Raw genomic sequence first — 25,587 nt, forward strand, 5'->3', positions numbered from 1 at the left:
TTTGAAATAAATAAGTATATATAATATTTGAAATAATAACGCCACACCGAACACTTTGTTTTAATAGATTTATAAAGTAAAAATAATGTGTGGTCCATTTCAATATCACTATCTATCTTTTGGTATTATTATTAATTTCCATCCTTATTATTTAAAACTACGCCAACATTTTGTTTGGTTTATAGATTTTGTAAAGTTCAAATAATGTGCGGTGTGGACTATTTCAATATGTCACCATCGATTTTTGTATCTTTTTCCAATCTTCCAATTGCCCCAAAACTAAAAACTAAAAGGTGATTACAAATAGTATTACCCTGAAGAGTGTAAATTGGGTTGGATCAGAGCAATGAAAATGATGGCAGGAAGCACCTGTGATTATTGCTCTAAGCCAAAACTCCCGTTGCCTCTCATATTTCATAGGCACTCAATAACCAATGAACAGCCCTGTCTATGTTGTTAAGCCTTATTCTTCCCCATTGTAACGACTTTGTGATAACCAAACAAAAACATGAAACCATCACTGCCACAATCAATAACTCTCTCAGAAACACCCACTGCATATGCCTGAGAGCCACTGACTTAGTTTCTATCTTCTTTTCACTTTTCATTTGGTAAAACCATGTGAATATTGATAAAAGTTTTCATAAACAATTTCACTGTATACCCATATTGACAATACTTTTTGTTTTCAAATCATGGAGATTATACATAATAATAAAAAAAAAAAAAAAAGGAGGAAGAAAAAGAAGTAGAATAACAATCCAATACCTTATGGAGTACTCATGTGTGCTTTATTATTTATTCCCGTTTGGTTGATTTTTGTTACTTTTTCTCTTGTTTTGTTATGGAGTTTCTTTTGGGTGTTTAGGTCCTCTTTTTTAACAATCCAATACCTTAAAAATAATTGACGATCAAGCATCACAGCTGCAAATATAAAAGCCATAATTAAAATCTTTTCTTAAACCTTTATCTAAATTTGATTCGTCGCAAAAGGAGATATGGAACACTAAAGTTGATTCATCGCAACAAACAAATACAAAATATTTAGAATGCAGTGAGACATTCTCTATTATCGTGGGCACAACTCAGACATAGATATTTCATTAGCAGACATTGATCAGAGATTCGTGTAGATCGATCACTTTCTATCACAATGCCACCATCTTTACTGCACGTAAAGAATGCTGGCTTTTTAGGCAAGGGCAAAGTAGTGGAATGACGGTTAAGCATAAGAACAATGGATGCCATGGAAGGTCTACAAAGTGGGTCATGCTGAACACATAATAAGCAATATGAATGCATCTAAGCGCCTGACGTTTTGAGTAACTGTCTCTCAAACTCGAGTCCATCAAAGCTAATGATGTTCCATCTGCCCATAGTTTCCAAGCCTGACCAAAGAAGGGAAAAACATGGAATCTAAGAGCTCAAGTTAAACTAATGCATCGTTGCTAACTATACTTCAATTGAGTAATTAAGAATCCTTTACTTACATACGTCAGATGTCTTCCACAATATCTAATAAGTAAAAGGTGTTGTTTTTCTTGCCACTTAAAATTTCGAAGACTTAAGACTCCAAAACTATACACATCGGAAATTGAGGCTTTTATTAGGTATGTATTCATAGATGAGTATCTTCTCTCCACCAACCAAGCAAAATCCCAATAGTCTTGCAAGATTTCTATGTTGAAGCTTAGCAACCAACATAACCTCATTCTTGAACTCTTCCAAAATCTTGCAAAGATCCTCTCGATAGTCTCTTCACAGCTGTCTCTTGTCCATTTTCAAGCCTACCCTGAAATAACATACCTCCAAAATCGGAATCAACCCAGTCGAACTAGACAGGTACCAATAGGTTCAAATCTTTCACAGTTTGTACCTTGTAGACTGCACCAAAGCCACCTTCACCTAACCTGTTTTCTTCTGAGAAATTGTTGGTAGCATCATTGATTGTTTTGAAATCAAATTGTAAAGATTCAGCAGTGCTCATCTGATCAATAACTGCACAAATTGAATTATGGTACTAATAATATAAGCAACATGATTTCTCAGAATTAAATCTACTTGTACGATAAAAAAGAATAAAATAAAATAAAGAACAAAAAATACCGCTGTCTTCCTTTACTGCAGTGTATTTCTTCTTTGCTCTTCGATGCAGCAACCACCATCCCACAAAAACTAGAATTATCGAGACAGTAATTGCAATTGGAACCACGATGGCCACAATTGACACCCGTGAGACTTTGTTTTCCCCTGTTCAACAAAACTTCGTCTTTACTCTGTTTTTCGTCAGAAAAAGAAGGAAAATAGAACCACTATTACCATGGATGATGAAACAAAGAAGGATGAAGATCAAAGTTGGAAGAAAAGGCAGTATTGTTGAAGTAGTAGTTTCAGTTTCGTACTGGTTGAGGCGATTATATGAGAATTTTCAGGGAAGAAGTTACTATAGGAATTGTTATGCTCTCTCTTAAGTGACTTTCATCTTTTTCATCTAATTCTAACTATTCAACCAAAAATTATTGAACTTCCATTTAAGAACAATTTAGCCAAACTACATTTTTCGTAATAATTTATATCTTACACTTGTAAACTGTAACCATTTAGTCTACTATATACTTTGAAATGTATACTAATTTTAGATATGTTTGGATTCAGTTTAGAAAAAAAGAATGTTTTCAAATTTTCATTTTTATGTAAACACTTTTGTGTTTTGACAAATCTTTTTCTGAGTGTTTTTCCGTAAGTTTGGTGGTAAAAGTGTATTTATTAATTCCAAATTACTATAAAAGCAAGAGAAGGAGAAGGGGTAAAGAAAACAGTCTCAAACTGTGAAAAAAGAGAAGAGAAGGAAGGATTGAAAACGAAGGAGGAAGAAGATGAGGAGACTTGATGGGATGAATAAGAGACTTTTTGAAAATTTTGGAAAAGTAAAAGGTGGGAGACAATATTAAATGAAATGATTTTTTTTCTTTTCTTTTTCTTTGTGGAAAATGTTGAGAGGAGACTTGCGAGAAAATAGAGAAAGGAAAATATGGTGAAAGAGACCATGGAAAAGATAAATCATTACTTCAAAAGATACATAATAAAAAATAAAACAAAGTTTTTTCAAAAATATAAAAAACTAACAAACTATTCACACTGTCGCAGAACAAAATATAAAAAAGTAAAGTTTATTACATATGATCTTTCTATAAAGTTCATGATAAATGATAAAAATTACGGTAACAAGATGGTTGGTAGTGGTTGAATAGGTATGAAATTGGTCGCGTTTGGTTTGTTTTCTTGAGAAAATCGATCGGATTTGACAATATTTAAGAACTTATCCGAGGTATGGCCATCAACGTGGCCATTACTAATTCGTTGGTTCGAGCCGGGTCGAAAAAATCCCTTTGAGAGTGATATTTACATGGCTAGAATCTTTCCATTGCATGTCAAAAAATCACTTTCGTCTAAAATAACTGACAAGAAAATAAATTTGAGTTTTCGAAAATTCGTTATAAAATGTCATCTAAAATAAATATCATGTTTGTCAAAAAAAAAAAGAAAAATTAGAATGGATAACAATTTTTAGAATAATTATTAACTATGTAGCAATATTTTTAAGAAATTGCAAATATAGCAAAATCTATCGGTGATAGACTTCTAGCTATGGTCTATGAGTAATAGACCAACATTTGTTAAATGATCTTCTATTATTAATAGATTTTGACAAAAAAAAATGTTGCTATATACTTAATTATTTTAAATATAATTGCTACATTTGCAACTATTCCAGTTCAGACAAAGTAACGGAATAACTATTCAAGATAAGAACAATGGATGCCATGGAAGGTGTTTGTACAGGATCATCGTGAACACAAAGTAAAGCAATATGGATGCATCTAATTACCATATCTCTTGAGCACTTGTCTCTCAAACCCGACTCCAGTATTTCTAATGGAGTTCCATCATTCCATAGCTTCCAAGCCTGACCCACAGAAACAAATTAGCTAGTCCTTAATTAATTGATTATATTGTTATATATGAAGTACGATGTGAAAATCTTCCCCCTAAATGACTTACGTAAGTCGACATGTCTTCACCAATACCTAACAAAGAAAATGTGTGATTTTTCTTTCCGCTTATAATCTCCAACAGCAACACTTCATAGCTATACACATCAGATTTGATAGAGAAGTTTCCGTGCATTGCATATTCAGGAAACATATAACCGCTAAACACAAAAGCAAATATTATCCAGAAACATAATTCCAAGCATTAGGAACAAGCTGGATAAAGTTGTTTTAAGTAGTATTTTAAAGCAAGACAAGTAAGACTAAGAAGTTTACAAAATGGAATGATACTTAACTTACTAGGTACCAGCAATTCGACGTGTATTTTTTTGAGTTTCATCGATTTGAATAATTTCTATGTTGAACTCTTCAGAAACTTGTAAGGATCCTCTTGACAATCTTTTCACTGCTATCTCTTGTCCATTTTCAAGCCTGCCCTGAAATATATATAAATAGATCTATTTGATCTAAATCCAAAATTGCTTCAAATATATTTTCAAATAAATTTAACTACTTGTATTTGTGTTTCGTACCTTGTAGACAACACCAAATCCACCTTCCACCACCCTACTTTCCTCTGAGAAATTGTTAGTAGCAGCACGGATTGTATCGAAATTTTGATGGGAATAACGCGGCTATCTAAGGGGTAAGATGGCTCAGTGGACACAAAAGAAAAGAAATTTTGATCGGAATAACGCAACAGACAATCGTCATACCAAACCACAGCGCTTTTCGTAAAGGGACAGAATTGATGGGCTATGTTTCTAGTGGCTTCCATAACGCAATCCCGGCACGAGCCGTCGGTGATGTCCCCACGGCATTGGAAGATGCCGTAAAACGGTGTCGTTTGGTGTACGTACGGATGACAGAAGAACTGAAGAATCAGTTGGTTCCGGGGGCGTTGGATGAGAGAGTTGAAAAGAGGAGATTAAGACTGGACTCATAACTGCTATTGGCAGTGAAGAAGTTGTTGGGTATGCATTTGTAAAGAGTTTGAGCATTTCCATGGATAAAGAAAGTGAGAAGGATGAGAAAAATAATGGCAAAATTTAGCATTTTTTCAATGGCCCAACTCTTGAAGGAATCAGATTTTTGCTTTTTATTATTTATAACTAAGATTGAGAAAGACGATGAGACATTTGCTAGGAGAATTAATTGTCCTGTTTCTTAAGGATCCGATCACATGTATCAAAAGGTCAAGTTTGAGAAAGATGATGACCCAAGCATATATTACTTGTCTTAAAGGTCAAATGTTCTTCCACTATATTATAATTATATGTATTTCTGTATAATAAATGATTGATTTGATGCATTCAAAAAAAATGATTGATTTGGTTATTTATCGGGTGTAAAATCGAATCAACGATTTTCAATTTGAATTTAGCCACCTTTATCTCTCGAAAATAAGTCTAATGGATGAAGACAAATTTACTGTAATATCTAACTCAATTCTTTTTCATGCCATTTTCACAGTTTCAACTCGTCAAACATTACTGAATATCGATTTAAATTTCAAGTACTTCTCAGACAAGCCTTAAATTATCATTTCATCGGTGTGAATTGCAACCATTTTCCACTATATAAATGTCAAGAAGCGAAGAGGATATACAATAGCTTTGAAATTCATATTAAAATAAAGAAAATTGAATCAGATGACAAAAAAAAATTTGGAAAAAAACAGCTCATACTACTCTTTTTTTTCATATTGCGAATATGACACAAATATGATAAAGTAATTGATGGGATGTAGTGGCATGAGTCGTATTATTATAGATTGTCTCCTATTTTTGCGAACGTCCCTTCAAATAAACTAAAAGTTAGAGTTTAATTAATTTAATTAGGATGGATGGTATGAATTAGTTGTAGAATTGTTCTTCCCATTTTATAATTATGGCTAACCATATGAAGAGGAAATTTCAAAATCTTGACTATTATCATTTATCATCTTAATTATTATGACTAAAAAAGGAAAGAGCATAAAGTTAAAGTACTTTTGAAACATTATATCCATCCTAACTAATTTTCAATCAATGTTATTCAACTCACCAAGTCATTCCACCCTTTCCTTCCCCCAATTAATCAACTCTTCGTTTATTTTCTAACAATTTATTTCATGATTTTTCATTTCTTTAATCCAAAAAAAAATTAAACTACTCGTCTATTCACTTTGAATCATATATTAAATTTTAGCTTGACATTAACAAAATATAATCCATAAAAATACAAACGTGTAACCTATATATTAATTGTAAGTTTGATCTCTAAATTTTATCGATAGATATGGGATAGTATAAGTCATTATATATGTAAATTTAATCAAAACCTAATGACCAATGAAATCAAGAAACTAGCTTATTGAATTACTTGAGTCCTCGTTCAATAACGATTTTGTTTTAAGTTTTTCACTTTAAAAATTTTTTGTTTATTGTAAAAGCATTTTCAAAATATAGTACAGTGAATCAAAATATTTGCAAAATATATAACAAAGTTTCATATTCTATGAATATATAGTAGGCATTGATAGACTTCTATCACTGTCTTTCAGTTGATAAACTTTTATAGCATTGGTAAATATTTTAAGCAATTTTTTCATTTATAATAGTTTTTTTATTTTATCCTGAATTCAATATTATGTTTCTTTATGGGAGTTTTTTGGAAAAACATATATTTGAATTCTTAATCAAATTCAAAAAAAAATTCAAAAAAATTATTTTTATTTAAACTCTTCTAGTAAAACAAACTCTTCAAAATATACTTTAAAGTGTTTCAAAAACTGTTTTGATTAGTCGGCAAATACTTCATCTTTCCCCAAAATAACTTACCTTAAAACTAAATCAAACATATCCATAATTTTCAAAAACTAACCAAACCAAATTGTTAACAAATAGCATGAGCCATTTTGTTCTATACCGAGTGTGAATGAGGGAGATGAATGGATTAGGTCACATTTCAGACCAAAATCGTGTATCAAAAACTTTTTTTTTTTTCACTTTCTTAATACAAGTTGGGGATTAAGGAATTCGAACCATGAACCTTATCGCCTTTAAGATGTATTAATATTAGTTGAGTTAAGTTCTTGTTGGCTTTTTCGAAGGTTAGATGTTAATTAGTAGGGTTATAGTAGTATATAAATTAAAGTACTCTTCTTACCTTCAATGATTCCTTTTTGATGTTGTCTTTCAATCACTTTTGGAACGGAGAATTTTATGTAACAATATATAATCTGCTCTATGCTAAACATTCTATGTTAATTAGTTATACATTTGTAATTTTAAATTAGTTCACAATTGACATGTAATATATGTATTATATTTTATTAAAAAAATTACAAATAAATGTAAAAAGATGGTGAGGAAATTTTGTTAGAATCCCACATTGAAGGGATGGAAAACTTTAATTTGATAAGATGTGATGTATAAATGATCCAAGGAAGCCTAAATAATGGCTCTAATTCAATCAGAAAAAATCAATTGACAACCCACGATTTAGATTATTTTTAAGTTTGTATCTTAGACTATATTCATTTTTATGCAACTCACTTCAACCATATACGTACAATAAGTGAGATAATTGAGTGAGCTATATAATACAACTCCTAAGTACATCTAAGTATTTTTCGAACTCTATAAATCTCAAACAAGAGAAAAGAAAACACAAGAAATTGGATCTAAAACCCAAAGAACTTAGCAAAACCAAGGGTTAATTAGCTACAAGTTGGTAAAACTTAGCTTTAACTTCATTTGTGTTGTTCCTAGCATTTGCCCATGACCATAACCAATTTCAACATAATCTTCAAAAACTAACCTGCGATGCCTGGTTTTGAACCACATAACCTTATATCTAACACCCGTCTCCAACTCACACTACAAGAAACGGGGGTACTCCCGACGCACCAATACGTCGGCGAAAATGCAAAGTACGTCGGAAAAGGATATCCCGACGTACAAAACGGCGTCGGGAAGCACGTCGGGAGAAATGCGTCGCGAGAGGCTTTCCCGACGCCGTACCAAAGCAGCGTCGGGAAAGGCTTTCCCGACGCCGGGAGATGCGTCGGCATATCCCGCGTCGGGAAAACCTTTCCCGACGCCGTCTATGCCGACGCATCTCACGGCGTCGGGAAAGCCTATTTTCCGACGTTTTTTTCCCGACGTAATGAACGTCGGGAAATATTTTTTTATATATTTTTTAAAATATTTTATTTTTACTTTTTTCCTTATAATATTTTGCTCAAACATTCACAATGATGTTCGGATTGCTCAAAAAAATTTCGCGACGTTTTGGATTAAATTAAAATAAATTAATAAATATACAAACACAAATTAAAAAAATAGAATTAAAATTAATAATACGAATAAGTTGACTACAACAAAATATAGTTCTCAATATAGAAAAAACATAAACATAATGAAGCTAGGGATCATGTGGTGGTCCCTGTTGTGCACGAGTTAGGTCTTCAATCATCTTTTTCATAGCTTCCACTTGTGAAGCTAATGCTTGGTGATTTCTATCTTGTACTTCAATCCGTTCCAAAGCTTCATGAAGTTTAGCTTGTAATTCAATCTCTTTTTGTGTGGACTGTGAACAAGATGTCGACGAACTGCTTGCACTTGCCGTTCTGCGGGCCTTCGGCTTGGGTCCCCAACCAAGGCCTTTTGAGTAGCCTGGTCGTCTACCCAACACCTGATCGCATATCTCATCCTCAGAGAGTGGCTGACTACCCTCTGGGATAGGCTGGGATTGGAGTTCCAGCATTTGATTCTGCAACAAATTTAAAAATTATGTTAGGTAACGCGCAAAAATATATAATAAAAGTGGATAATTAATAAGGGTATAACTTACATGCGCATCCTCGGCGGCTTGCGACACGAATGTCCCAGCTCGAACGTGTGTTTCCCGGAACAATTCCACACGATCGACCGGCTGCCCTCTTCTTTCAGCGAGCTCATGCTGTCGTTGTAGAAACGACTTGGACCCGCTACTATGATTGTAAGGCTGCTTCTGTCTAGCAGCCTTGTTTGTCCGTGATTGCTCCTGCATTAAAACAATTATATTGTTTATTTCTTATACATATAAAAACTTGTTATCATAATTAATCATGACAAATACCTGGAATGCACGGCTGATATAATGGTCGCAGAGGAAGTGCCAATCCTCATCACGTCCAACCAATGCGTTTGGTGGGTTGGCACGAGCCTCCTCCGGGTCGCTGTACTTTTTGAAATGTTTATGACAGTCGGCCCGGAACTCTTTAAAGGTCGTGAGCATCTGATGCTCAACAAACCTGTTCATTGCTTGATCATTGAAATCAAGCACAAAGAATCGCTGCACATTACAAACATAACACATTAGATTGGCTAAAGTTAGATATGTTTCAAATGAAATCATATATAAATGTGTAGTGCATTTAATTACCTGGAGGTCGCCCTTGACGACCTCAATGTATTCTCTCCCAACGTCCGTCCACTTAAGACAGCGGACGGGAAATGTCTTTCGCACGCACACGCCTATCGCCTGGCTGAAGCGAACGGCGTGTGGAGAAATAGGCTTCTCCGCTCCAGGGGCGATCGTCATCGGAATGCGCCCATTTATTGCAACGTGGCGCTCTAACTCCAAGAGTCGAGACTGCGCACGTCTCCTAGGAGTCGGAGTCGTTTGTTGAGAAGAAGACTCTGCTCAATAAATAGACAATAACATATAAAGTTAGAAAAAAGAACATGAAATATTTGTAAGTTAAAATGAAGAAAATTCTTAGACTCACCCGTATTGTCGCCCACAGATGATGACCCTCCCGCGATGTTATTATCTAAATCGTCCTCAAACTGGAGGAACATATCGTCCGTCTCCATAAAATTTGATGGTCGATATGACATAATGGCTATGGACATAGAAAACAAACATTTTCAATTTAACTTAAACCTCCCTCTCCCCAGATAAGTAGTAATTCCATTTCATAATAATTACACGACCACTGTACACAAGATAATCTTCCCCATAGAATTTCTATCAGATCAAGACATCTCGGTATAGACTTAAGCATATTCAAAAATCTCATGCTAAAACTTTAACTTTCTTAAGTTAGCATGCTTATGAAAAAAGAAACTCTTGCATTAAGCAAGTCTCAAATCTAGCTTTGCTTTAAATTATCTCTTTGCTCTAATATTTTCAGAAACTTAGCATTCTAACACATTCTCATAAATCTCATGTTTTAAGAAATATGTTGAGTAGACCCATTAAAACCATCCGTATATAAGATTGAAGAATGTTAAACATTTTGTATAAACACAAAATTAAAAGTTTATTAGGTATTTCTCAAAGTTCAAACGACTAAGTAATTGGAGATCCTAAATCACAATCTCAAATTCAATAAACACCCCCCCCCCCCCCAATTCAATATAACCTCAAAAAATCTCTACACATTCAAATTTTTTATCAATCTCAAATTCAATTTCAACTTCAATCTCAACGTCAATCTTAAATCCTAAAACCACTTCAAATTCAAATTCAACACTAAAACCTAAAACTAATTCAAAATCTATATCCTAAAACTATTTCAAAATCTAAATTCTAAAACTAATCCTAAAACTAATTAACTAAAGCAAAACTAAAACAAAAACAAAAAAGAACTTTAAACAATTTCAATAATACATACATTTTTTTAACTTTGAAACAAAAAAAAAAAACAAAAAAACAAACAAACCCGAAACTAATTTTTATCAAAAAAAACCCTAAAAAAACTAAATAAATTTACATATTTCACTTACCTAAAGTGGCAGACGGCGACGAGGAACAACGGCGAGGCGGTCGGCGACGGACGGCGGCGGAACAAAAGGAAAGCACGGCCGGGCGACGTTCTTCTTCTTCTCCTTTCTTTTTCTCCTCTCCTCTCGGCTTCGGTTCTGTGAATACAGAACTGAAACGAATTTAAAGGGGATTTCCCGACGCAGTGACGTGGCGTCGGGAAATCCCTCAAAATGCGTCGGGAAAAGGGGAATTCCCGACGCTCATTAAACCCCTTTTCCCGACGTTTAACGCGGCGTCGGGAAAAACCCCTATTCCCGACGCCGCTCCCGACGCACTGTTCACGGCGTCGGGAAAAACCCCTTTTCCCGATTTACTTTTTGCCGACGCCTTCATGTTGTGTCGGGAAAAAATGTTTTCCCGACGCCGCTCCCGACGCACTATTCACGGCGTCGGGAAAAACCCCTTTTCCCGATGTATTTTTGCCGACGCCTTCATGGTGCGTCGGGAAAGGTGGTTTTCCCGACGCATCTCCCGACGCGTTGTTGAGGGCGTCGGGAAAGCCCTTATTCCCGACGTTCTTTATGCCGACGTGCTTTTCGACGTCGGGAATTCTCCATTTTCTTGTAGTGTCAACCTTCAAATAATAATCCACTTTCCTACACAATAACAATTCATTATCTTCAACACTCAAGTCAACCTCCTTTAAATCACTTACGCTGTGCCCCAAATAAAATCCTGCCACCGACTTCGACCATGACCTCGACCCAGTTACGCTCTCGTTGTTGCAGCCTATTGTTACGTTAATCTCGTCCAAGAAAACACCAGTCATTTTGTTGGGATTTGAGATGGTCACATTAAAGGCTAAGAAAGAAGAGTTTGTTCCAAGAACGGTGTCGTTTCGAATATATGGCTTCAAATCCATATTGGTGATGGTGAAAGTAGGAGTTTTAGGGGTTAGAGTGGCCCATATGGCTAAAGAAGCCAATACTAGAATTGTTAGAACCTGAAGAAACCATATGTAGATATCACAATGGGAACCTCTCTTGGAAGTCATTGTTTTTTTAGGCTTTTTATGTGTTTATTTGAAGTTTGAGAGTGAAATCGATGCAGATATAATGGTGTAGTTTCTTTGTGATGAAGAAAGGTAAGGCAATTTTGGTGTATTTGTTTGATTTCGTTGGAAAGATAAGTGCTTTTAGTTTATAACTTTTGTGTTCTTTTTACATATCATATGCATTTCATCTCTGACATTTAAAGGAGATTTCTTAGGTGTAAAGTTTGAACTTTTGAGTCATTTATCATTTAATTTCGAGAAAACTTGAGTTGGGATTATTCCTTACTTCAAACTCCCAACAAAATGTTCCCATAGCTTCTTGGCCTTTTAGACATACATATGTGAGTGTGTTTAAATTACTAAAAGTTTTTTTCAATAGAAAATATAAATATATCAAAATCTATCGGTAATAGATTTTATTGTTAATAAACCTTCTACGAGTAATATAGTATTTTACTTATAGATTTCGAGAGCTTGATCTAACTTTTGTAGTATTTACAATTTTTTTTTTTTTTTTGAATTAGGATATATTTACCAATAATTTGGACTTAATTTCAAATGATGAGTGAAAGTCATGTTTATAAGCTTTATTTTCAAAATTAAAAAATCAACACGACATTGGTTAAGTGAATTTTTTTATGAAAAATCGCTTAAATTATATAATTAGTTATTAGTAATCTCAAACCCTTGATAGTTTTAACCCTAAACCATAACTATTTAGATTTAGATTTGTTTTATTTTAAAATGAAGCTCATAAAAGCTATTTCAGCCTGTGGTTTCTTTATTTTATTTTATTTTAATAATTTTTAGCGGTGAATATAGCAAAAAAAAATATTTACAAAATATAACATGAAATTTAGTCCTTGTGTTTTTTTCTATAAATAAGAATTTTTCTCATTAAAATACAATAAAATATAGAAAAATCGTCATGAATAGAAAAGAAAAAAAGTTAAATGAAGAGGAGAGAGTGAGAAATAATGGATTTGTTTTGTTAACTGTAATGAAAAACAGTGTGAAAATGAGTGCTATTTCTTTTTCAACTGCACTGGCAGAGTAAAAGAACACACTTAGAAGACAAGAAAGGAAAACCTCAAGCCTCCTCACTTAAGCATCACCCAAAACAAATTAATAATCAAAACGCTTTTAATTAAAGAGCTTTTGAAAATTCTCTAATTAATTAATTATACTCCTAACTATGAAATCTTTCATTTGATTGCAACAATTCCCAACTTTAGGGTTTGTAGCAATATTTATAACTAAAACTGCATTAATAAAACACACTTTCGTAAAACAATAATAAAATTGAATTACCGTTTTAATAAATTCCCCAATTGCCAAATCACACAAACAATTAAAATTAATCCAAACACATTTCCAAACCCGAACACAAATCTAACGTTAAAATCAAGTAAAGTAGACAGGACATCTAACATCCTTAGAAGAAGGCAAAATCATGCCATCGGAGCCCACCGACACGGGACAATTAGCATGCATTCCATGCCTCTTACTATCCCAAGCCGATATCCTAAACCGGATGGTCGACGTAATTTCCAACCGGAAAACCACCACTCCTTTCGACCGCTCATTACTCATTTCCATCCACTGCTGCCTATCAACATTCAACGTCGCTCCACTCAGCGCCGCCGTAAGAACCTTCGTAGTCTTCGGCCCTTCGTAATAAGAATCCAGCAATGGCGTCGACCCTATTTTCTGGTCTTTATAATAAACCGAACCGGACATCGCGTCGTAGTAAATCCCAATATTGAGATTGGAGTTTCGGGCCGTGGCATTGAAGACAATTTGGGCATTTTCGAAGCCATTATCAAGGCCAAAACCCGTAACTGAAAAATCGTGGATGAAAAATCGTGGGCGGTGGGGTCGTAGACTTAGCCATAATATGAAGGTTATGATGCCTATAATTAACAATAGGCTCAAGAAAATGGCGCATATGAGCTTTGAGACGCGGGTGGTGAGGCTTTCCTTGACACGATGAGCGTAGTAACGCGCCGAGTGATGGTGCTTGGTTGGGGCCGTCGGGCGCTGCTCTGGCGTGTCCGTGTGGTGTACGGGCAAGTGGCTAGGACTATTCATTTATTTTTAGGCTAAGAAAAAACTTAATCTTTTCGTGGGTTAATGGGAATGAAGAGAGGAGAGTTAGTGAGTGAATATATAAAGGGAATATCTTGTATGGGAGAATTTTGAAAGGTAAAGAAACGAATAAAAAGATGGGGTTTTTTTTTTTTTATGTTGAAGGACAATGATGAAGCAATCAATATATTCTTGGCTATTTATGTCAAAAAGTTGGTGTTTGAAGTTTGAAGTTTGAAGTTTGTAGACTGAGAGTTTTGGAGGGATTGAAGAATGGTGTTTTTGAGTTGATTTTTTATATTCTTTTCCCCCCCATCTGGGTTTTCTTTCTATTTTTTTCTTTAGTATTTTATAGTATCCAGCTATGTTTTGTTGTTGTTGTTGTTGTGTTTTACTTTGGAGGAAAATTCATGAAGACACAAACATGTTTCCTTGGAGATAAAAATGATACAAAGTAAACTTTTTTAATGATAAAGTTGAAAATTGCAAATAATTTTGTGCTTATTCCATACAAAAGTTAATTAACTCCTTATTCTTCTTTAACGAAGAAATGGATAATTGAATCAGTTTGATTCATTTACCATGAAGAAATTTCTAAGATTTCTAGTTGTATATATGTATTCTATCCACAGTTTATGAATTTAACATTTGACAAATTCACACCAATAGTTAATACTGGAATTTTTCATGTAAAACTTGATAAGTATAACCATTTGAAATGTTAACCCCTTCTTTTCTTTATCTGGTTGATTCACGTTTTATCTTATATAATATATGTTACCTTTTTCGAATCATTCTACTACTTTGAATTAGCTAGTTCTCAAACTAAGTCAAAATTCAACCAAACAAACTTTCTTTTTTTTTTTTTTAGTTTTAAAATTTTACCATATTCATGTACAAGTTTTGCTCTAAACTCACGAATTTGGACAAATATTTAGTTCTAATATTGTTTTCCTCTCAAATTCTACAAGTAGTGTACCATGTATATATATGTTTTTATGAGTTTATGAACACGTATAAGAATTAATTTTAGATTAAAAAACACTTTTATGTTCCTTAACTTTATATATACATATATTAATTTCGTCTATATAGTTTCAAATTTATAATAGTTTAGTCTTCAAATCCCTATATTATAATTGAGTCTCTTTATCAAAAATCTCTTGAGATTAAACATGAAAAATGTAGAATACAAAGATTAAATTATTGTTTGTATGAAAGTTCAAGAATCAAAATGTGATTTTAGAACGAAAACTTATTAGAAGATATAATTGTAACTTTTTTCAAGTTTGAGGTTGAAATTACAATATATATTTATACATTTTAAGCACGAGTGAACTTAAATAAGTTTTTGATGACACATGTCTTACTTTTTTTTCCTTTGTAAGAAACTTAGGGCAAGGATTGTAGTATTAGGAAGAAATTGTTTTCTTTTTTATTTTTGACATATTAATAAACATATCTTTCAAATATATGACAAGGGAAAAAAAAAACTTAATTTGGTATGATTCATTTTGTTTTTATGTTTTAATAAAAAACAAACAAGAAAACTATAATTCATTTTCGAAAACAATAGATTAAAAAATTATTGTCATCAATTATGGACATAATATGCATTATTGCATATTTAAATTTATGGCAAAACAAAAATTTTGAATTTTGAATTTAAATTTCAAAATTAAATGTGTCTTTAAAGAAGAATTTGGTTTTTTTTTTATTATTATTATTATTGATTTCTTTGTTTTGTAAAACAATAATTTTTTTTTGGATCTAAGTTTTCCCAAGATGCATAATAATTAAGTTCATTGAAGTCTAGTGTGATTAATTAGCCCATTGGGTCTACTTCTCACCTCTTCGTACGGACCTACATGGGTGTGAATGTGTCACCCACCTACATGGCTTGGGTTCTGCCCAACAAAATTCCTCCCCACCTTTACCCTTTCATTTTTCCCTAAATCAAATCGGTTTTTTCAAATACCCTACAAAAAAAATAACAAGATCATTGTCGTAATAATGTTTTGTTACATTTATAAATATTTTGAATTGCAATATATTTGAGACAATTACCATAAAGTACATTAATTAATTTAAATTAAATTATTTCTCACTAATTTTCCCTTCCAATTAAAATTAACTAAAAAATCCTATTATAATTATTTTAAATTAATTAACGAGAGTTAATTGACAAATATCTCTTGATAAAAAGTATAAAATATTTAAATTTAAACGAACAAAAGAAAATTGGACTCAAACTCAAAGATAAAAATGTAACCTAAATGTAATATTTTTTAAGTTTAGAAATGAAATGAAAACTAGTTCAAATAATGTACGTTAAAAAAGTAAATTTAAATGTTACACAACCTCATCTTCATCCTTTCAAAATGACTTACAAACAAGATTTATATCAAAATTTGTATTAAAGAGAAAAAAGTTGGGTCACCCTGGCTACTACACAAAGTACAAGGCTACGCAATATATTGGGGTGGAATATATATATATATATAACTTTTGAGTTTTATATGATTCCCAAACAATTATCAAAGGAGGGCACACCATAATAGAAGAATTACATAAAGTTAAGTCTATACCTTAGGGCTTAGTCTATGATATATTATTTGCAAAGTTGACTCCATGAATAAGAAAAGCAAAAGGAAGATCAGGAATTGAAGAACAATAATCATAAAAGCATATGGGATTTTTGTAATTAATTATATCTGCCCCCACACATCCATAAATTAATCCATTCCTTCTTAAACATCATTTATGATTCAAATCTAGATAATTATCCCATATACCCCTATTAATTAATATACCTTACCTTCATATGACATATTATGATCTCTACTTTACTAAAAATAATTTAATTTGCTTTTAGACTCTAAAATTTGATGTGACAATGTATTTTCTATAGACTAATCCCAAGATGGAAGTATATATATATATATATATATTTTGGACAACTTTTAATTGTTGTCTTTGGAAGCTATCCATCTCTTCTCATTTGAAAGGCAAATGATGGGATATCCATTCTCATTCACTTTCACTCAAAGTATTTTGTTGGTTTGGCTTCAATGTTAAGTATCACACCACAAACTAAAGAGGATGATCATAGTTGGGTTGAGTTTTGGTCATCCATTTTCTTTCTTCTTCTTCTTTTGTTTTCCTTAGTGGTCTTTGATTTTTTTTTTTTTTTTTTTTGAGTGCTATAAGTTATATAATTAACATGATCAAGTTCTATGTTTGATCCAAAGAAATCATAGGTCAAAATATTAAAAAAATTAAAACCTTCTAAGCACTTAATATATTTTTTATGCTTTATATATATATAAATATATAACGTAACATCTTGGGAATCAAGTGAGCATATATCATTAACCATTCTAGCCATATTTGGTTTTGAATTCTTGATCCAAATATATTGAAAATTTTGAACTTAAATTTTTGAAAAAATGCATAATCCTTCTTTAAGAAAAATCTAGAATTAACATTTAGAAACTAAAATTTTTTATAGGTATAGTATTTGAGGTTATAAACTCATTTTCCTTTTATTAAATTAAGTTATGTATAGTGTTAGAATTTTTGGTGTAGTTATTGTTGGTAAATCTTATTGTGCTTCTTGTCCATCAAGATGTTTTGCATGTTGTTTCTTGAGATGTCTCATAGAATGCCTCACACACATTTAGAATTAGAAAAACTCGATCTTTCCTTATTTGAAAAGTTATGGTTGATTATTCTCGAAGGCTTTTTTTTTCTCCCTCTTTCTTGGTTATGTGGATTATAGTATGTGTTTGGTTCTCACTTTTCGTTGTGTATATTTAAGAGATTGTTTTTCTCCTTTTAGGATTGTTACTTTGAAAGAAGATTTACGTCGTCATTGTCGTATGTTCTTTTCCAAGTTTCATAAGTGTGTCAATCCCTAGTGATTGATAAAGCAATCTTGAGATGTTTCTCTGATCATCCGTAAGGCTTGCTTTCACTAATTGTTTACTCGAGAAAGGATTTTCAAACTTAATAGTTTTTATTTGAAGATGTTTTTGTTGTTGTTGGTAAAGGAGTCAGGTGTGCGTTTATAAATTTTTTCCTTTTTGTAAGTCAATCCAAACATGTATACTAAATGATTCCTCACTAAATCAAGCTATTTTTGTCCCCTATAATTACCATTTATTTATAGATTAAGTACACAACTTCCTAAATTGCTTGATTTTATACTAAGTGAAATTATCTTTTCTAGCATTATGTCACAAATATATATTTACCATTTGTCTTTGAAATTGTTGTAACATTACCAAATTGAGTAGTATTGACTATTGTCAAACAATATATAACTTTATATAAAATATGTTCGTAAATCCATTTAATAATTGTTGTTGAAATTCCACCTAATATTTAATTGGTTACGTAGCCAATAAAAATAAGATATCATCAAACATCTTCCTTAACCAATCCAACCTCTAAATTTGTAAACAAAACAAAATTATATTTCTAAAAATCATACCTACAACATGAAATTCAACTTAGCTTATTTTCATTGTATTCAACTCTACTAGGTTCAACATGACAGAAAGAGATGGTTTTAACATAGTTTGGAACCAAATCATTTGCTTCTTCAATTTAACATATAGGGTTGATTTCAAGAATGGTCTTTCCAAACAAAGAAAATGTGTCAAATATATATATATATATATATATATACACTAAAACTAAATATATGATTTGTTATCTTAATAAGCTTTGAATATCAAATAATAGAGTTGTAATATATGAATGGAATTAAGTACAATTGCTTCAAATTAAAACCTTGTAATTATCATTTCCTTTCGTGATACCTAATCCCAAAAATCAAATTATTAATTCAAATTATCCAAATGGCTCTAAAAAGTCAAATCTCATAACAATAACAATGATTATATAACACTCTAACTTAGAGAGGAGTCCAAGTTCAAATTAAAGAATTAAGGAAGGAAATTATGAGGATACGACGTCGTAAAATCCGAAATACAAAGAGAAATTAAAAAAGTGAATGAATCTCCATGACATGCGGCTTGATTTCCTACTACAATATCATGTGCTATATATATATATGCCCTTTTCTAGTAGTTTATATTAATGTTGCATGACCATACCCTAAAATATTACAAATTGGACAGCTTTCAAATTATATGGGAATTCTCTGTAGTCCTTATATGTATATGATTAAATATTATTTGACTTTACTGCCTCATCATATTAATATTATTGTTGTTGTTATTTGCATTCACCAATTTTGTTACGCAAAACTAACCCCATTCATTAACATTTGTCTCTCTTCCTTGAGGTGTTTGGATTGTTTTGTATTAGTGTTAGAATTGTGGTTGTCATGTTGTAATTAGGGGGTAATTAATCGATATCATATACTTTATTGAATAATCTCGTAATGTTTCACATCCTTAAATTAGGCATGTTTTGGACGAGATAACAACGCCAACGGAAATTTATTTGGTAGAAAATTAGAACAACATTATTTCTCATTCGATTGGTGTAGTGAAGGTGTCACACACATATATATAATCTTAAACATTTAATGATAATATTATATTGTTTGCAGTCTCTATTTTGTACTCTCAAAATTGTTAGAACTTATAGAAAAAAGAAACAGGAGAAATAAGTAGTGATTATTGAAACAATTGAAGAGATGGGAGGAAATTAAGTAGAAGGGAAACGAACAAAAATAATAGCATATGTATATAGAGAATTTATCTTTGTATTGTTATTTAGTCTCATTAATATTAAAATAATTATAATAAGTAAATAAACTTCGGTTTTAAAAAAAAATTGTACAATTTTGAAAAATAAAAAGTAGTAAATTTGAAAATTTTGTCAATGTTTTTCTCTTTATAATTTGATCGAGAATTTAGAGAAAATTATGTTAAGATAAAACTATAATTGGTATTGTCTTTCTCTTTGAAAATATATCTCAGTCGTTTTTTATATTATAAAAATATAAATATAAAAATTGTCAAAAATTTTAAAAACATAAAACTAAAAATAAAATAGTCGTCAAACATAACAAAATTGGGAAAAGAAAAAAGAAAAAACCTAAATACACCTAAGAAATATTAGGTAAAATATTATTCATAAACCTATTACTTACTAAGAAAAATTAAGAATAATCTATTTTATAAAATTTGTTTTTTTGTTTTTCTTTTTAAATTAAAATTAAACTTATAAATATTACTTTTTCCATATCAATACATTTTCATGTTTTACTTTCATATTTTATTAGTGTTTAATTAAGAAAAAACCTAATTTTTTTAATTTTTCATACGATAACCCATTCGATGAATATAATTAGCCTCATAGTTTAAATCCAATGGCTAATTAATGGGTTTTCTTAATTATTGATATATGTTTAATATAATTATTCAAAGTCAAAAGAATCCTCAAATTTTGAAATTCAATTCCAAGCAAAGCGATCCTTCTTTTGTGGAAAATTATCAAATTAAAAGTCAAACTACTAATTCCATATTCAAGGATTGACCTTATCATTAATTTATCACATACTTACATTATTACAAAATTACAATTATAAATTTCATTGCTATAATTCAATTCATTTTATTGGTACTTACGTGCAATATACAATTAATTAATAATACTTGTGAGTCGTAATTATGAAAATATCGATTTTGAATTTCACTTTTAATGTAAATTTCATTTTATTCAAATTAATCTTCGAGAAATAAAAAGCATAGTTCTTAGTAATTTTGGTTAGGTCAATTATATTATATGGTAGTATTTATTAGTAATTTAAGCTATTGTTTCTCAAAAAAGATATACATAGCAATGAAGCAATTGAATTAATATATCAATTATTAGACCTTATTGAAGTCATTATTGGAAACATGATGTGACCAAGTTGAATATATTAATTATTAGAGATTATAATTAAATGGTGTTTTAATATTTTTGTAATAATGAGAATATACTTACTGCATATAGAAACTTTCTTCCCTCTCATTTTTAAAACATTTATAAATGATAAACTAAAAGATGCTAAAATAATAATGTTGATGAGATAATTTGTTGAAAAGTAATAGTTCTAATTATAGAAGAAAAAAAAATATATATATATATATATATAGCTTAGGAAAAAAAATGGTTTTTAATAATAATGTAAAGAGTTTTCAATGATCTATTATAATAAACAAAAATTAAAACTACGTTATTGTTATTGTTTTGAAATTTTATCATCTAAATAAATAGTTGTTAGTTTATATTTTAAAATAATTGTACATCTTTTATTATACGTTTCATAATTTGATGAAAATATGATTGTATTTCATGTTTTAGATATATATTTACTAATAGAATTTTAAAGTAATTAATTGTTTAAAATATGTTTGATATTAATTTATAAATCTTAAAATTAATCGATATGTATCTACCAAATATTATTTGAAAATGAACTATTATTAATTTATTTAAGAACAAGTTTTATGATTAAGAAAGGATATTTATTTATTTTCATTTTTGTAATACTATATAATTTATAATATGTTATATAAGTTTATCTTTATTTTATATAACTATATACACTTTAAATTTTAAAAATCAAAATTGAAATAGTATAGTTTTTAAAATTTTTGTAATTTGAAGCGTAAAAATTCGAAAATATATTTTAGAAACAAAATTTAAATTGTCTGTCAAAAATATATTTGTTTAATCCAATAATGTGAAAACATAAAGGGATAGTTACAAATGTAGCAATTATATTCAAAATAATTAAGTATATAGCAACATTTTAAAAAATTACAAATATAGAAAAATCTATTAATATCTACCAATGATAGGAGTGATAGACTATGTAGCAAATGTTGGTCTATCACTCGTAAACCATAAGAGTCTATCAACAATAAAAGTCTATCACTGGTAGACTTTGTTATATTTACAATTTTTTTTAAATATTGCTACATACTTACTAATTATTCTAAAAATTGCTACGTATTATAATTACCCAAACATAAAATAAAATTTAGATTAATTACGACATAAGTTGAGTAATAGCAAGTCCAACTATTGTATTTTATTTTATTTTATTTTTATATTTAGCCATATATATGTAATTTGAATTTAAGTTAAGGTTGTTTTTAAATATAGCAAAATTAACTCAAATATTTAAAAATATAAGAAAAATATCATTAATAGATACTAATAAATACATAGATAGACTATTATCATTTATGATTTATAAACATTGATAAATCATGTCTATTATTGTCTATCACGAAAAACATGAAATTTTACTATATATGTAAATATTTTTAGCAAACTTGTCATTTAAAACAATCTCCCTTAAATATATTTTATTATTTTGAATCAAAATGTGTTTCTATTAGTAATGAAAATATGAAATATTGTTATATTTTATAAATATTTTAGATCATATCGGTATATTATCATCAAAGAATATTTTAGCATAAGTGCATGATGTTAAATCATAGATAAATTATGGATTTAAATAAAGATAAGTATTGGAAAGATGTGGTTGGGTTTGATAGATAGACAGACAATCAATTGGATGCGATGTATCACATTTGCAAACCACTATGCCTCTAAAAAAACACTTAATTTAAAGACGCAACCATTTCCCATCACCATCCTCACCATTATTGATTTTAATACTTATCATCTTTTCTTAATATTAAACAAATCCATCCCACATTACAACATTAAACAATATGTCACGGTGATTTTTAACCAAATTTAAAACATATCATCACCATCCTATTGTTAAATTAATCAAACATTATTATTATTATTATTATTATTATTATTATTATTATTATTATTATTATTATTATTATTATTATTAATATTAAAAAAGAAAACGCAACCAAACGACTCTTAATCGTGTTTGTTTGTTTGTTTCTTTCTTTGTTGTGTCTATAAATATATTGCACAATATGATAGAATGAAATGACAAAAAGAAAATTTCGAGTGTTTCTAAATCCCAAATTCGGCACTTTCTTTCTTACTTCCCCTTTTCTTCTTTGTCTCTTTCACTTTGAATTCTTATTAATTTCTGTCCATTGTTCTTCCTCTGTTTCAGGTCAGTTATTTCTTACCATATGATATTGCAATGAAATAGTTAGATGAAAAAGAAGAAAGTGTTTTTGTTTTGTTAAAGGGTTTGTGTACTGTTTCTCTCTTGAGGTTAGTGAAAAGGAATTTAATATAATAACTTTAACAACCAATAATTGTTTAAATTTTTAGCCTTTTTTGTTGTATAATCACGGGATTTGTTAATCTGTTTGAACCCAGAAACCAATCTTGATATATAAATAAATAATTGTTCTTCTTTTAACTTATTTGAAATACCCATCTTTTTATTTCTTTCCTTGATAGCTTCCTTGTCGGCTCCATTTTCCCCAATTCGGTGCGGAATTTTTCACGAACAACAACGCAACGCAACCATTTTGAACTCTTCCTATTCTGATGGAAATTCCCAAATTGGTGAGTGCTTCTTCTTCACTTTTCCTTTTGATCTGTTTCTTAATTCTTTCATTGAGATCTTTTCCTCTGATTTTGCTTTCAATTTTCGTGTTAGAATCCGTCTTCTCATCGGGAAGTTAATCCATTGGAAGAAACGAGAAATTCCCAGAAAATTTCGGTTTGTAGTCAACCAAACGGTGTGCATTACTCCACCAATTCCGATAGCTTCGTCATCGATATGAATGGCTTCTCCTCCAATGGCGGAACTAAAGAATCCACCACTAATCCCAGAATTACAGTGAGTTTTTTTTCTCTTTAAATTTTGAATTTTGAAGAAATTTTTGGTTACCCTTTTGTTAATTTTTTCTTTTTTAAAAATCAAAGCTGCAGAGAAATTCATCGAGAAAAGGGTCTCAGCGTGGCGGCGACAAGATGATTGCTAACAATTCCGCTCCTATAGATAGAGATTCATCATCTCCAACAGGTACCATCATCGTCTTTAATAAAATTAGAAGTACGAAAGAAAGAAAAAAGAAAAAGGAAAAATTAGAAAAAAGAAAAAGTACTTTTGGTTTGTCCTCGTTTTTGGTCTAGTGTCAGTCTTATTTCGAATAATTTATTGATAATAATACTATACATATTAAATTGAATGGCAGCACCAAACATTGAATTATAATTATTAATAAAAAAGAACAAATAGGCCACACAAATCCCTGATGTGCGCAAGTAGTGGGTTCTAGCCAACCTGTATTGTTGTGATGGGCGATTCTGATTCATTCTAATGATCTGAATTATATGTTTCAATTGAATAATGTTTTTTTGTTTATATATTTATATATTTGCATTTAATGTACACGTTTGGTGGGGATTTCCTGTTGGTTGGTGTAGCTAATTTTTCTCTTATTGTTGAGATTCACGGGAAATTTTGAGAGAAATTTTCTAATCTTAACTCAACTCAGAATATTTTCACTTGTTTGAATTTGAATGATTCAATTTGGAAAATGGAAAAACAAAGGGAAAACAGAGCTTAAAATAAGAAACTTGTAGGGGTCGTCCTTTGAATTGATCTTTGGTTCAAAATTGTGGTATTTTTTCAGTTGCAGTTGGAGCTACCATGGCGGAAAAGGCAGCCGGGTCAGCGGTGGCAGTGGCAGTAGGGTCTCAACAAGACCATTTAGGAGTTCCACAAGTTCATCATCAGATCACTATAACCACCGGCAGCACGGCAGCGCCAGTTGAACGACCCATTCTTAGAAGAAACAGTTTCAGAAGGCCTCCATCTTATTGGATGTTGGATCCTAAGAAAGTTCTTCTCTTGTTTGCCACTGTGTAAGCTCCCAAAATTAGTAATTACATCTTCAACTACAACAAACCCATTTCCCTGCATACATCAACATTGCATCTTTCTTTCTTTCTTATTTCAAGGTTCTAAATGGTGTTGTTTTGTTACAGGTCATGTATAGGAAGTATGGTGCTGATATACTTCACATTAGCTATCGGGAAACCCAACGCCGAGCAACGGGGGTTTGATTAATTATAACAATGGCAGGAAAAGCAAGAACCAGAATAACAACACAATACAGAGAGTTGAAGATGATTTGAGATGTGTTTGTACAAAGCGATAGAGACTGATGTGAGAAAGACCAAAAGAGCAGATTGAAAAGCAAGCGAGCACCACAGCTTTTCTAATGGCCACTGGGGCTCGGATGCGGCACGTTTACAACAGTTTAGAAATGGAAGAAAGTGACAAAGTAGAATATGACAAAGGAATGGAATCTTTACTTTTCTTTTTGTTTTCTTTTGTTAATTACCAAAAATGGACAGATGAAAATTTTCAGATCAGAAACGTGGTTTTGCCTTTTGATGTGTGTTAAGGATTTCTCTCCACCTGATAGATTAATGGAGGGTGGTTGAGTGGTTGAGTGGTTGAGTGGTGATTGATCTAATCACTCTTCAAATACTTTTACAATCTCCTTTTTTCACCAATATTCCTTGTTTATAAAAGTGTCATTCCTTTGTATTCTGTGGCTTCCATGTGAGCAAGAAGAGTGGGCTGCAGTCCTACAAACAGAAAGTGTATTTGGATGTACTCAATGCATGCGCACTTGAAGATTTTCCAACAGTGTTTTTGTATCGTTCCTATTTCAGGATGTGGGTTTGTTTTGTAATGTGATAAAAGGG

At 31.0% G+C, this 25,587-nt stretch overlaps 4 protein-coding genes and 1 long non-coding RNA gene across 9 annotated transcripts; 1 reads left to right on the top strand and 4 right to left on the bottom strand.

Annotated features, from left to right (window-relative positions):
- Positions 1–953: 953 nt before the first annotated feature.
- Positions 954–5,136, bottom strand: LOC107990301 (uncharacterized). Of its 4 annotated transcripts, XR_007815914.1 has the most exons (8): positions 4,769–5,136; positions 4,586–4,687; positions 4,063–4,489; positions 3,890–3,967; positions 2,107–2,250; positions 1,877–1,998; positions 1,491–1,792; positions 954–1,388 (listed from the first exon to the last, which is right to left on the bottom strand). It is a non-coding gene; the product is annotated as an uncharacterized LOC107990301 (long non-coding RNA). The 4 variants fall into 4 exon arrangements; XR_007815912.1 differs by having other exon boundaries at positions 2,107–2,276; positions 4,586–5,135; XR_007815911.1 differs by having other exon boundaries at positions 4,586–5,134.
- A 2,252-nt stretch (positions 5,137–7,388) lies between these two features.
- LOC103485604 (NDR1/HIN1-like protein 3) lies at positions 7,389–11,859 on the bottom strand. Its single transcript, XM_051080041.1, has 2 exons — positions 11,428–11,859; positions 7,389–7,915 (listed from the first exon to the last, which is right to left on the bottom strand). Exons 1-2 carry the CDS (start codon positions 11,845–11,847, stop codon positions 7,760–7,762), a joined length of 576 nt encoding a protein of 191 aa, XP_050935998.1. The 5' UTR covers positions 11,848–11,859; the 3' UTR covers positions 7,389–7,759.
- On the bottom strand, positions 8,372–10,981 carry LOC127144293 (uncharacterized). Its single transcript, XM_051080040.1, has 6 exons — positions 10,814–10,981; positions 9,811–9,927; positions 9,465–9,721; positions 9,159–9,374; positions 8,892–9,083; positions 8,372–8,810 (listed from the first exon to the last, which is right to left on the bottom strand). Exons 2-6 carry the CDS (start codon positions 9,920–9,922, stop codon positions 8,463–8,465), a joined length of 1,125 nt encoding a protein of 374 aa, XP_050935997.1. The 5' UTR covers positions 9,923–9,927; positions 10,814–10,981; the 3' UTR covers positions 8,372–8,462.
- Positions 11,860–13,144: 1,285 nt separating the features above from the next.
- On the bottom strand, positions 13,145–13,972 carry LOC103485613 (NDR1/HIN1-like protein 26). The gene has a single exon (XM_017043608.2). The coding sequence runs from the start codon at positions 13,936–13,938 to the stop codon at positions 13,252–13,254; it is 687 nt and encodes a 228-aa protein (XP_016899097.1). The 5' UTR covers positions 13,939–13,972; the 3' UTR covers positions 13,145–13,251.
- An 8,684-nt stretch (positions 13,973–22,656) lies between these two features.
- On the top strand, positions 22,657–25,529 carry LOC103485579 (uncharacterized). Of its 2 annotated transcripts, none has more exons than XM_008443252.3 (6): positions 22,657–23,023; positions 23,320–23,427; positions 23,522–23,704; positions 23,791–23,890; positions 24,504–24,735; positions 24,859–25,529. In XM_008443252.3, exons 2-6 carry the CDS (start codon positions 23,410–23,412, stop codon positions 24,938–24,940), a joined length of 615 nt encoding a protein of 204 aa, XP_008441474.1. In that variant the 5' UTR covers positions 22,657–23,023; positions 23,320–23,409; the 3' UTR covers positions 24,941–25,529. The 2 variants fall into 2 exon arrangements, with proteins under 2 accessions (XP_008441474.1, XP_050935999.1); XM_051080042.1 differs by having other exon boundaries at positions 23,005–23,127.
- The last annotated feature ends 58 nt before the right edge of the window (positions 25,530–25,587 follow it).

Source organism: Cucumis melo, chromosome 12 (genome assembly GCF_025177605.1).
Source record: "Cucumis melo cultivar AY chromosome 12, USDA_Cmelo_AY_1.0, whole genome shotgun sequence".
Taxonomy (NCBI): Eukaryota; Viridiplantae; Streptophyta; class Magnoliopsida; order Cucurbitales; family Cucurbitaceae; genus Cucumis; species Cucumis melo.

Excerpts from the sequence above, each read along its gene's own strand:
- LOC103485604 (XM_051080041.1), bottom strand. The coding sequence starts at position 11,847 with ATGACTTCCAAGAGAGGTTCCCATTGTGATATCTACATATGGTTTCTT. Across the intron at positions 7,916-11,427 it reads AAGTGGATTATTATTTGAAG|TGTGAGTTGGAGACGGGTGT; the intron begins GTTGACACTACA and ends CGTTTCTTGTAG.
- LOC103485579 (XM_008443252.3), top strand. Across the intron at positions 23,891-24,503 it reads AGATTCATCATCTCCAACAG|TTGCAGTTGGAGCTACCATG; the intron begins GTACCATCATCG and ends GTATTTTTTCAG. Across the intron at positions 24,736-24,858 it reads CTTCTCTTGTTTGCCACTGT|GTCATGTATAGGAAGTATGG; the intron begins GTAAGCTCCCAA and ends GTTTTGTTACAG.
- LOC127144293 (XM_051080040.1), bottom strand. The coding sequence starts at position 9,922 with ATGTCATATCGACCATCAAATTTTATGGAGACGGACGATATGTTCCTC. Across the intron at positions 9,084-9,158 it reads ATATCAGCCGTGCATTCCAG|GAGCAATCACGGACAAACAA; the intron begins GTATTTGTCATG and ends GTTTTAATGCAG. Across the intron at positions 8,811-8,891 it reads AAGCCGCCGAGGATGCGCAT|AATCAAATGCTGGAACTCCA; the intron begins GTAAGTTATACC and ends AATTTGTTGCAG.
- LOC103485613 (XM_017043608.2), bottom strand. The coding sequence starts at position 13,938 with ATGAATAGTCCTAGCCACTTGCCCGTACACCACACGGACACGCCAGAG.